This window comes from Zingiber officinale, chromosome 6A (assembly GCF_018446385.1).
Source record: "Zingiber officinale cultivar Zhangliang chromosome 6A, Zo_v1.1, whole genome shotgun sequence".
Classification (NCBI taxonomy): Eukaryota; Viridiplantae; Streptophyta; class Magnoliopsida; order Zingiberales; family Zingiberaceae; genus Zingiber; species Zingiber officinale.
Window position 1 is genome coordinate 130,767,461 of NC_055997.1, and position 12,770 is coordinate 130,780,230.

Sequence of the window (12,770 nt, forward strand, 5' to 3'; positions counted from 1 at the left end):
AAAAAATAGTGGAGAGAGGATATAGAGAAAATTTTAAAAGAAGTAGAGTTTTTAAAAGAGAGGTTTTATGATAATAGAGAGTGATTTTTAAATGAAGTAAGCTTTTTAATTTTTGATGTGACAATGATGTGGCAGAGCATAAACCTCTTTAAGAGGTTTATGACTACGGATGTCCTTAAAATATTTTATTATATAATTTGAGAATAAGATATTTGGTACATGAGACCCATAAGTATTTAGTTGAGAGGATATTTAATTATAAGATTTAAGATATTTAATTATGAGATTTAGGATATTTAAGTAGTGAGATGTTTAATTGATGATGTAGATGTGAAGATCATAAATATTTCTTCTAAATATTTAGTGTTATTATGGATATTCTTAAGAATAATGGAATTGGCTTGTGAACTATTTTTTAATTAATACATTTGTCACATAAGTGTCTCCGCTAATCCCATTAATTCAAGGATAAATATGCATGAGATAAGTACCACATGCTTTTATTGTCCTTCCAGTAATATTTTAATTCAAAATTTACCGAAGAATCTAGCTATCTTGATTGCTTATTGAACAATAGGCAACAAATAACAAAAAAAAGCATTATAATAAAATTTTCAGAAGCATTTCATACGAATACTAAAACACATGTCCTTTAACAACAAAGGAATAAAATGGCTTTCCAATACCTTGAAAATATTTATGCACATTCATACTTCTTTTCCAAGTCACATTTTTCTTTAAATTTGATAACTATTAGATGTGAATGTACAAGTCAACACCTGTTCAGAATAATTTTTTTTTCAACATCTTTGAATACATTAAAATAGGAACTTTCACAAGCCTTGAGCTATGTATATCTTTTACACTGTAATTGTAGGATCAAGTGAATAACACAGCCTGTCTAGAGAATGAGACCACACACACATCAAACCCCCGGATTAGTTGTAAGAGAGTTATAATTAAGTGGGATCCTGATGCTGAAATAGGAACAAAATAGATATGCAATCTCTTCCCAAAACAAAAGAATATGAATAAAGATCCCCCACATTCTGAGCCCCACAAATATTAAGAACAACAAATGTAATTGCCTTTGTAGACTTCCAAAGTCTCTTCAGGCTCTGATGTCGAGATCATTCGAAATTAATCCATTGTGACCCTTGTTGGCTGCATCTGAAAGTGCCTTTAGCCTTCACAGGTACAATGCAAAAGAAGGCGCTGCTAACCTTTTAAGTTTCCTCCTTGACTGATGTTAAAACTTTTTTTATGCGTAGTACATGTACAAGCTGTTTGCAGCAGCGCAGGCTATTAAGTTTTCAGTTGGGTGCCATGCTAAGTGAAGTAATTTGATTGCGGAATCGAATGAGTTCCCGTTGGCATCAATGTTGGGGCTTTCTGCGCCTGTCGTGGGCCGTTGGAAAATCAGAAGTTATGATTCTAATGCCTAGTAACAAAAGTTGGATGCCTAGGAACAGTAGTAGCTTTTTGCATGACTGACCTCGTCGGACGACGCGTGTCAAGCTGCTAAGAGATCTGGAAGCTCTTGTTGGGTTTTGCACTTGTTTCCTACACATAAAGAGTGAGAAAGATATATTAGGCCATCAGAATGGGTTTTTCTCTCTAAAAGAACACCAAAAAGAAAGCCCGTGATACAAGGAAAAGGAAGCAAGTCAAAGCACCTACTGTAGCATAGATACCTGAAAAATTGCAATATTGCAGATATTTCAGCAGTAGTTTCTTGGATTTAGATGCAACAATACTATCACGTTACAGAATATTAGTGGTACGTTATAGTCATAGCTTGGGATAGGACACTTGATGAAATGTCTATCAAATCTCACACTGTTAGAAAAAGGTATCAAAAGTGTAAATGCATATAAAATGAAGATGTATGATGGTGGTTTTATAAACTGAGGAATTATGCATTATATATATTAAGTGTTTGACGTTATGTACTTTTTTGTTGTTTTTCCCAAACCTGAGGCAGCCTTCAATAGGGAACAAGGCATAAGTTCATGTGCCACAGCCAAAGGTTTCACAAAATCCAAATTTTGTTGACCCTAAAATTTTCCTGCTCCATTATTCAATCTGGTCAAGTCAAATAACAAGTGCTTGTAATATTATTTAAAGCTAGCTAATGCAGCTCGAAAACACAATCTCACACAATTTCATAGAGGGAATTTTTCATAAATCAAAGAATTTGGATCCAAACCCTTTTATGAAATAAACAATATGACCAGGTCTTCTGAGAAGAGACCTAACTTACCCTAAAAATATAATAATTTTTAAAACTTAGACAAGTTTTAAAAATTAAAAAAAAATAAAGTTCAAAACAAAGAATTTAGCCCCATTTCGAACTGCATCACTAGTTATCTACCTTACAAACTGTTGTGCAGTATTTAGTGAACAAAAGACTCGCATTTCCTCTCTTTCAAATAATCATATATGAGATGTTTTCTCCAACATTTAAAATTAGTTGTGATTTTTCTCAATATCAGGACAAGAAAATAATTAAAGTGAGTATCAAACCTCATTCATGATTGACTACTATTAAAAACTGCAATGAGAGCTTTACCTCGTTGGATTTTTACTGGCTTCTAAAGTTGTTGCTTCGTTACTTCCAGGAACACAGCCAAATACACGGAAAAGGTTACTGCAGACGAACAATGCACATCATTAACTTACAGGCCTAAAATGCTCTAAAAAAATTCTTAAATCAAGCTCAGCTCGTTATTAGAAGGTACCTGTAAGAACCAGTTGCTACCCGGAACCCATCTCCACTAAGACCACACTCAAATTTATCAAAAATTGAATCATTCTCGTATAAATCACATAACTGCATTGACAAGAACCAAAATTGCAATGAACCATGCAACAACCTATTCCTACATTTATTTAAGAGAGAGAGAGCAGATAAACCACCCTAGGCCTCAAATACTCATGAACTTGAAAGGTTGCAACTGGAGTTGAATCCATGTTTATATCCCAAAGCTGTAAAACCATAAGGGAAAAAAAAGGGAGTTGGAGTGAGAGAAAAACAAAAAATAGTTTACTACTAATATTGGAGGTAAGAGAAAAACAAAAGATATTTACTACTAACATTTCATTAGTTGAACCAAAGACTAGAAATTGATAATTAATTGAAGAGCAAATGGAAGAGAAGAAACAATGACAAGGAAAATTTCAGACAAGGAAATCACTGGACATACTACCATAGCACAAAGTACTTGCAACAACTAGAAGCACATAATTCTTGGTCACTTTAGCATTGTTTCTGGCTCTGGTAGTCATCATACTAGATAGGGAGCTACAACATCTCTATGCTTTCTTAATCCAGCTACTTTTAAAATCAATTGTTAAACTTATGCTGATATTCAACATCATGAAACCAATATATTAGTGTATCAAGAATTACCCCTAAATGCACAGGGAATTGTAGATAGTTTTTTGTTACGTAAAATTCAGTCACAGGTCAACCAAAATGATTCCATTTGAAAGTCTCATATATTAATTCTAGGATTAGGTGATCGTATGGCTGTCTTATTGCCAACAATGGATATTACAGTTGCAAAGGAGGATAGAACGATTTTCATGTTGTTTCCTTGTGAGGAGACAAACATGTAAATTCTCTTTCCCACCACTTCCATGGAGGGAGAGAGGGAAAGATTCTTTAGTTAGTTAAATTAATTTTTTTAACTTAAACAAAATAAAATTAGGTAGATAATAAAAAAATATAATTGTTGTATAAAATAGTTGGCTTGGTGAGATGGAAAATCATTCCCTTTCCCTATTTCCATTCCTACTCAAAGGAACAGAGGGAAATGGTTCCTCCCGTGCTTCCTATCATGCAAGTTTCTCTCTGTGTTTTTTTTCCACTGTTAAGTCACAAGGCGGTAGAGAAGTATATCATATAGTTGATTTTCAGTCATTCTCATATAGTTGACTCCAATTAATTGCAGGTTTTCAATTTCTGGCATTTATCTATTAGAAAAAAGGCTATATCTACTTAACATCTAGATTGACTCATCATGCGCACTGTTCTTTTGATCTGGAATATTGGAGCACAGAAACTCTAGCACCATTTCGAATTTGGTAGCGATCTAACATCTGATGATTGTTGTCGTATGTGTTTCAAGCACAATGGATTCATCACCAGAAGACAGATCAGTACTGCATGGATGAGCACCACTGCTTACTTTTTAAGCGAGATTTTAAAGCATGGTTGCATTAACACCACTTATTTTTAAACCAGATGACCCCCTCATAAAATATGATGTTAGTAGAACAGATGAACAAACGCCGCCCTCCCCCCTTAAAAAAAAATCTACAAGAAATAGAGGGCAAGAACCTTGAGTGTCATATAATCACGACTTAGGATGTGTCTTCCATCCTTTGCAAATTTGACATCTGTAATAGAGGCAATGATCTCAGTGAAAAAAGACCTTGAACCAGGTGCCTCACGATTCTCAAACCTGTAAAGAAGAATGTCACAATAGCTAATATAAAATGTATGTAACTAGGGAATAAATCTAGATCAATAAAAAAAACATTGAGCTTGAAACAAGATAGGGAATTTACTTACAGCATAGAATGGTTATCACATAATGCTGATTGACGCAAGTCTATAAGCCGGATAGAGCCCTTTGAACTACTATATGCTAACATATTACAATGGACTGGGTGGAATTCAGCACAAGTTATAACCTCTGAAATGTAATAGGATGTGGATTTAGTGTTATAAAGAATAATGGCTGCTAGAACAAATAGAAGCTAAAAGTAAATAGAGAATGATGAATGGAATCCGCCAAACATGTATCATAATATATGTTCAAGAACTAGCCAGAAGACAAGTTCACTGAATTATGACCAAAACAAAAATGAAAAATTAGATAATAAAAGGTTGAAAATATCAACAACAAAAAGTAGGGTTAAGAAAATATAAGGTTGAAATACCAGAAAAAATGTAGGGAGTAGTCAGACAAATTCATAAACTTAAGACTTGCCCGAAAGAGAACTGCAACAAAAATTTTGTAAATGACAATGGCATGGAGCAGGACAATTATCCTTGGAAAAACGAACAGAGAAAGGGGTTATGCAAAATGGCCAGCATCAGGCATGCAAAAGTGCTAGATTGTGCTTTAAAAGGAAAGTAGTTTCATTTAGTCATAGCCCCTTTATCTATACAGCAAACTATTTTGAGAATGACATTTTAAGTCATGGGTACTTGCAAGCATAGAGTAAATACCTGCCAAATCTTCCATATTTGCGGGTTTGACATCGGCAATATTAAAACTCTGACTGCTAATCTCCAAATTCCATAAATTTATTCGAAGATCATCTGCTGATATAAATGTCTCACCATCACTGTCAATCAAAAATTGTCAAGAAGTTCAGAAAAAATAATATTAAATATAATTGACAAACGAACACACACACATTAGACAATAACATTAATGCTACTGTGACCAAGAGGTTTCAACATCAGAGTATGTGCAATAATGCAATACTACAAATAGGCAAAAGTACTCATAAGGATCATTAGCGGAGAACAAAAACATAAATCATTTGTTTTAAATTTTAAGGATGAACCGTCGGATCTTATCCTACAACTGAGCTCCAGGTACAGCCATTAGATTTTAACAATTCAAAGTGGATTTCCTTTAATTAGGCTGGATAATTTATTCTGTAATGCACAACCTCTTACAAAATTTTACCTCTAACTTATTTAACTAGAAAATGTGTTTGTCAGACTTATGGTAGTACATCAATTTTGAAAAGGCACATATGAACTGAAATAGGGTAAATGTTTTTGAATCATTCAGCAATGGAATATACTGCTAATTTATACACAAACTTTTTTCAATGCAATTCATACATGAACTTTGAAGTTGTTTAATTTTCAATATCCCATCAAATTAAACTAACAGAGAATGATAGAAAGGTAGCAAGAATACTCTATAGCAATTTTAAACATTGAAATCCAATTTTCAGGTCAACCTGTATTTCCTCCTTTTCACTGTGCTTCTCACTTTTTTCTCTTTCTCCCTTCTTTTTCTTCCTCTTATTTCCCTTCCTATGTAACTGTTTTTTTCATGACTCGGACAAGAGGAATCACTACTCAAAATGGCACTCCTACCCCATGTTTGTGTGGCCCAAGTGTAGCACTATTGCCTTGGACCAGCACTCTTAGAGCTGTGTTGCTTCTAGCAGCATGTCTCTTCTGAATTGGGCCAGCGACAAAAGCAGTAAGAAAAGGAGGGAGGTAGTAAGAGAAGAGGATGAAATGAGAGAAAAGAGAAGGGAAAATATTTAGAAATAACTTTTCCTTGGAAACATTTAGTTGAGCAACATTTCCATCAATTTGACATAATGATACCTAAGGTTTTAATAGAATTTTAAAGATTGGATCTATGTTCAATGGATTGCCGCATTAAGATTACCGCCTACAAAGTTCATTTAAGATTTCCAGATGTCCACAAAAAAATTAGGAGCATTATCCTATGTATACAATGGATTCTATAATAGGTCACAATCCCAATCAACTTCCTTGGCCCAATGTCAACTTAACTAGACACAGCGATATAAAACGATCTAGAGAAGTGCATGTATGTGATTGTAATGATAAAAACAGTTCCTGTATGTGTATGGCACGGCAACAGAACCATACTTCATGTACAATTGAAAGCATTTAAATGATATATTCAAAGATAAGTTGGATTATTTCATGCACAAAATTACAATTCAAAGAAATCCAAACACAGAAGAAAAGGAGTAGATTAAGCAACTGTTATACTAATAATTGGATATGAATGAACCTGTTATTTGAAATAGAGTTTATGTGGTAATCATGAGCATGAGCGTATATTCTTCGACATCTTGCCACAAGGCTCTTCTCGTGGCTACTTACCTACACATTAGAAATAAGAAATTGCTGAGAATAAGTCAATTCCATCAAATACAGAAACTCATTCAAAATTTCCTGGCTTCAGAAGTGTATTTTAATCACAGATGCAGCCTTGAAACAGGTCATGTTAAAATAACTTAACAGAACAACAAATAATACACATAATTAAATAAGAGAATTATCAAGGGCAAATATATTTGCATATTATGATTCACTCCATATTAATAAGCTACATTTAGTTTACAGGGTAGTAGCCAATGGCCACGTACAACTACCACTGGCAAGCGTAGTGACGGATATCCGCCTGGAGGGAAGGATAAGTCATTGCTCAAAAAGTTGAAAGTGCTTCCAGAGCATCCATTAGGAAGAGATGGACTAGGACTGTTAGTAGTTGAGCGTCCACTGCAGCCATTTCCCACAACCTGTGAAGCATCTAAGTTCATCTCAGCAATTTGTTTGACCTTCTTTTCTTGTACCTGTTAGAATTCAACAGAAGCTTCAGCATTGGTGATTGTTAAAATAAGAGATTAAGAGTGCACAAATGACATAATTAAGAATCTTAATGAAGAATAAGACTAAGAGAGGAGGAAATATCAAATACAACAGAGAAGGAGCAAACATAAAGAGATGACTAATTTAATCTATCCATTATGCTGTTAACTCCACCAAGCCATGAGGGCAAAAAATTCTAATCATATCTCTGCAAGTATATTTTTATTATTCCCACAAAAACAATGTTACACACATCAGGAAAAATTTTCAACATATAACAGTACAAAGACTTCATAAATTCAAAAAGCTCCAAAATTGGTAAAACAAAAATTATAAACTCACTGTATAAATGTCCCAAGTACAGCACCATTGCTATGCTTATTCATAACAGTAGTAAAAAGCAAATCCAACTTGCTGCAGAATTTTGATCTATGGTTCCCAAAAAAAAAATGAATTCAAGATTTAAGGTTTAGACCAGTGGATTGCCAGAAAAATGAAAATATATTCACCAATCAATATGTAGAACACAATTTGGAAAGAATGGTAAGGTAAAGACAAATAAATTTAAAGCAACAACAAAATGTTTCTGCCGAGATATAATCTATTTTCATAAAATTATACAAAGATAATTCAAGATATGCAAGGATCACTTTCTTTAAACAAGGTAGGAGGTTGACTTTACCTTCCAGTATTTAATTGTTTTATCATTAGTTGAGAGAAGTGATAGAGCACCATTAGCTGTTTGACACCATCTGATTTTATTGATCTTCTCCTCTATTTCCAAGCTTTTGAGATAGTCAAACTGAGTTATGAAACCAAATAAATTAAGACATATAACCGATGGGCTTCTTGTGGTAACATGATCAATCTGAAGTACCTCTGGTTCATGGCTTTGAAACTCAGTTTTGTAGCGAAACTCAGCATGCCTGCTAATCTGATAATCTTGTGCCTCCAGATCCTTCCTAGAGCCATGCTGCAGATAAAAAGTTCAAAATGGATAAAGATTAAGGGAAGACATTTCATTTGCCTGAAAAGGCACAAAGGGAAGTGCAGTGATGAACATACATTTCTAGCATCTGTTCTCTCAAACAAAACAACACGTCCTCCTCTATCTCCAGTTGCAAGATGATCTCCAGATTTATCAAATTCTATTGCTGAGATGATATCCACTTCAATAGAAAAAATTTTATGTCAACGGCCAATTTTTTATTAACAATCAAAAAACAAAATCAACATATTGGGATCCAGATATATAAGGAGATAAGTTTGGCATGTGCAACCATGCTGCATCAATCACAAAAAATGAAAGTAAGATTAATTAGTTTCGTGTGTGATGAGAAACTATTAGCACGAGCTTCTAAACTTCTCAAGTTCTTTATAAGACCTCTATTTGTCATGGAGATCGATTAGGGTAACACAGAAGATGGACAAGGTTTTCTTATGAATCAAAATAATCAATGTGTGCTTGCTTTCAAATGAACTAATCTAACTAGAGAACAAAGAAATAAAGACTGCATAAAATTTAGAAAAAGTCACTACACATGAATATGACTGAGAAACAAAAGGAAAATTTCATCCACAGCATGCTAATAGAAAGAATAAAATCAGGAAAATTTGTGCCCATATGACATTAAAGAAAAAAGGTTTGATTAAATCAATCAAATAATTAAGTGAAGGTCATTGAAAACTCAGAAGCACTGCATGCCTATTGAAATGAGGATTGCCAATTGCCAGATCAATTGACAATGCATGCCTATTGAAATGAGGATTGCCAATTGCCAGATCAATTGACAATGCATGCCTATTGAAATATATGAATAGAAAATTGGAAGTCTATGTAGGCAATTTGAAGTAAATTAGCTATCACGGTGTCTGTAAATAAGTGTATCAATAGTGAGCCTGGAAACGGACAGAGCACCTCAAATACGGGTTAAAGGGACTATAAACAGAAAAGGTCCATTAATGTGGGAACCCCTAAAGGAACTTACTTGTAAAAAACTAAATTATTCTATGAATGAGACTAACGGATCAAGAGAAAATTGAGGAGAAAATTACCTCAAAGAAAAGGCCATGCATGGAAATTATACTACGTCTAGCCATTAGACACCACGAGTACATTTGAAAATGAGCTAATGAAGTTATTAGAAAGGGAACCACAGTGATGAGAAATGAGTGAGTAAAGAATTTCCAAGGATAAGCACCAAAAAAAGACACAAAAATCCGCAAGATAATATTTATCCGAGAAAATATAATATTTTGGCTCCGATCCTCTAAATCAGGCCTTCTATTTTGAAACCATTACTATACGTTAGACATCGGAGATTCCCTTACATTTTTTTAGAGATAAAGAGGAAATAAAAACCAGTTTACAACGTCAGAATCAAATCTAGCAGAAGAAAATATAAGCTTTTGCAACTCCAAAAGAAACCTGAAACCTTGGCTCCAGCAATCAAATACAAAACACAAAGGGATCTGACATCACAATAGTGGCGAAGCAAAAAAATCGCACCTTCCTGGACATCCTCCCCTGCCATGCGCTCCCCAAAGACCTGAGAGAACTTCCAATCCAGAGTCGGCGGATTGGACGACGACGCCACCGCCGGCCCACCTTCCTCACCACCGTTCCCGTTCATCTCGGCAAAAGAATTCCGGTGAGATCGGGATCGGGTTCAAGCGGCATCAACGAAGCCGCACAGGGATCGGCGGTGGGGGAGAGCAGGATTCGGAGCCGATTCCCGATCAGAAGATGAGGGTTTTCAGGCAGATGGGGCGGTGACGATGGGGACACAGACGAAGAAGAGAAAAAGGAAGAAAATAACGAATAAGAGAAGTAAAATAAAATGCGCTCTCTCTTCCCCTTCGTTTCCATGTTTACTTACAATTAAACTTTAGAACTGGAGGTGGCGGCCCATTAGGCCCATTCTGACGATTTATAGCACTATCATAAAAAATATAAATAAATATTTTTTTATTATCATTAGTTATTCCAAACTTTAATACAAACTGCATTTCACCTCCTTCTAAGCTTATTACTCTTGAATATAAAATGCAAAAATAAAATATATAGAAATTAAACAAATCAGTAAAGAACCCACTAACGTTAAAAAATATTAAAATAATGTTTTGTATATATATATATATATATATACATAAATTGAAATTATTATAAATAATATTGTAATAATTTTGACTAACTTAAAATATTTTTAAGTAGAATTAATATCAAATATAAATTTAAAATTGATATTAAAATAATTTTATTAATATTAAACTAATTTTAACTAATATTAGAAATAATTTTTAGGAGTGTTAAAGAATATGTCTCATCAAGATTGGACATTTTTTAAATAACTTTCGGGACTATGATGCAGCAGCGTCAGGATGCCTTTTTAAATTTTTAGACATTTTAAGAATCTAATTTTAATAAAGTAAAGGATGAGATGAATTTTTCTTAATTAATAATTGACCTAAGAATATTAAGTATTTCTCAATTTATTGTTAGTATATGTAAATAAGATATTTGATACCAATTAAACTTTTAAATAAAAAAGGAAAAGCAATAAAGATTGAACTAATACTATATATAGCTATGGATTTTAATCTTTATCTATTCCCAAAATGGAAGCCACGATGGACCACAACGCAAGGCACAATGGATCACGAATCGGGGAGCAGTCCGATTCCTACCTGTGACACGTAGGATTGGATTAGATTGGTCCCACCCTATTTTCCTTCTCCAACTCTGATGGTCTCTTCCTCCACTGCATCACGTTGATCGTACGATCCATCATCGATCTCACTGTTCTCAACTCCAATCGAGACCGTACAATCAGTACTAAACTATCACGATTACAAATATACCATCATCTGTACCTTTATCTTAAGTAGGTCGACTAAGGGTCCCGCGGGTGAACGACCCACTGGCCACCAAATCTCAACGCCGTAAATTGAAGATCTTTTTAACCGCAGTTAGATTCCTAACCTAACCAGGGTCACAGCCTTCCCCATTTAATCATCTTCGAACTGGAGGAAAAGGAGACGACGAAGACGATGCTGGAACGGGGCCACCTCCTCTTGCCATTATACAGTTTTGATGATCCTACCGCCGGCGACGGCCACGAAGACGCTGCTGTTGCGGCGCTGCTGGCGGTGGAGGCATACGCTTCGGATGAGTTTCGGATGTTCGAGTTCAAGGTGCGGCGGTGCGTCCGGGGGCGTTCCCATGACTGGACCGACTGCCCCTTCGCTCACCCGGGCGAGAAGGCCCGCCGTCGCGACCCGCGGAAGCATCGGTACTCCGGGGTCGCCTGCCCGGACTTCCGCAAGGCCGGCGGGTGCAAACGCGGCGACGCGTGTGAGCTCGCGCACGGTGTGTTCGAGTGCTGGCTCCACCCTGATCGCTACCGCACTCAGACCTGCAAGGACGGCGTCGGCTGCCGCCGCCGCGTCTGCTTTTTCGCCCACACCGCCGACCAGCTTCGGACGGCGCCTCAGCAGCGTCAGCAGAGCCCTTCATCTGACTCGCACTTCCTTCAGTCTTACCTTTCCAATTATCTGATTTCCTCCCCAACCTCGACGATGACGTCGCCGCCTATGTCACCGTCGACGGATTCTCCGCCAATATCGCCGGCAGGGGCTAAGCTGCGCCGAGCGTCGTGGCATGGGGCCTCGTCGGCGCAACTAGGCAGGGCGAATTCCGCGCCCCGCTCTTGGGCGTTGCAGGTAGAAAGAGCTGGGTTTTCGTCTCCGTTTAGGGGGCTTTCCTGGTATAATTCTGGCCTCTTCAGCCTGCCGTCGACTCCAACTGCGACCTCAACGAGGGGCGGCGATGGTGGGTCTTCGGAGGAAGATTGGCCAGCGGAAAGGGTTGAGTCAGGGAAGGCGCTGAGGGAGAAGATGTTCGAGAGGCTCAGTAAAGGTCTCATCTTTAAGAAAGCTTAGGCAGCGCCGGCCGACATGGAGCGGGTTTCCATTGATGTTCTTAGAATAAAATCGATCTTCCGACATGTAAAAAATTTCATAAGAGTTTTTAAAACAATAAAACTGAGGTTCTGAGAAATATAATCCACAAAGAAGTTGCCCGAAATTAATAATATTTGTGATACCATCTTTTGATAATTTTATTTTATAACGACACAATTGAATTCTTAACTTCCCAAAAAAATTTAGTTTATCGAAACAAACTATTGTAATTTCTGATTGATTGGATAAAGATAATCTAAGAATAGCAGTAGAAGCTACTTAATCAAACCTCTGGAGGTTTATTTTATTCATACAAAGATATATCAATCCAAAATATAGTTCACAATTTCATAAGGTGAAAACTTTAATTGCTTTATATATATGTCTTTAATTCATTGATTCAAACTTACTATTG

General features: G+C 36.1%; 2 protein-coding genes across 3 annotated transcripts; one reads left to right on the plus strand and one right to left on the minus strand.

Annotated features, from left to right (window-relative positions):
* Window positions 1-938: 938 nt before the first annotated feature.
* LOC121998095 (serine/threonine protein phosphatase 2A 55 kDa regulatory subunit B beta isoform-like) lies at window positions 939-10,257 on the minus strand. Of its 2 annotated transcripts, none has more exons than XM_042552846.1 (14): window positions 9,903-10,257; window positions 8,459-8,562; window positions 8,271-8,366; window positions 8,076-8,195; window positions 7,177-7,377; window positions 6,813-6,904; window positions 5,243-5,361; window positions 4,580-4,703; window positions 4,346-4,469; window positions 2,920-2,988; window positions 2,742-2,833; window positions 2,573-2,650; window positions 1,496-1,563; window positions 939-1,398 (listed from the first exon to the last, which is right to left on the minus strand). In XM_042552846.1, exons 1-14 carry the CDS (start codon window positions 10,024-10,026, stop codon window positions 1,262-1,264), a joined length of 1,548 nt encoding a protein of 515 aa, XP_042408780.1. In that variant the 5' UTR covers window positions 10,027-10,257; the 3' UTR covers window positions 939-1,261. The 2 variants fall into 2 exon arrangements, with proteins under 2 accessions (XP_042408780.1, XP_042408779.1); XM_042552845.1 differs by having other exon boundaries at window positions 7,171-7,377.
* A 1,153-nt stretch (window positions 10,258-11,410) lies between these two features.
* LOC121998096 (zinc finger CCCH domain-containing protein 2-like) lies at window positions 11,411-12,484 on the plus strand. Its single transcript, XM_042552847.1, has one exon. The coding sequence runs from the start codon at window positions 11,444-11,446 to the stop codon at window positions 12,332-12,334; it is 891 nt and encodes a 296-aa protein (XP_042408781.1). The 5' UTR covers window positions 11,411-11,443; the 3' UTR covers window positions 12,335-12,484.
* The last annotated feature ends 286 nt before the right edge of the window (window positions 12,485-12,770 follow it).

Coding starts and splice junctions, on each gene's coding strand:
- LOC121998095 (XM_042552845.1), bottom strand. CDS start 10,026: ATGAACGGGAACGGTGGTGAGGAAGGTGGGCCGGCGGTGGCGTCGTCG. Junction 2,834..2,919: donor ATGAGTATTTGAGGCCTAGG/GTGGTTTATCTG, acceptor TTGTCAATGCAG/TTATGTGATTTATACGAGAA. Junction 1,564..2,572: donor GCCAGTAAAAATCCAACGAG/GTAAAGCTCTCA, acceptor CTTTATGTGTAG/GAAACAAGTGCAAAACCCAA.
- LOC121998096 (XM_042552847.1), top strand. CDS start 11,444: ATGCTGGAACGGGGCCACCTCCTCTTGCCATTATACAGTTTTGATGAT.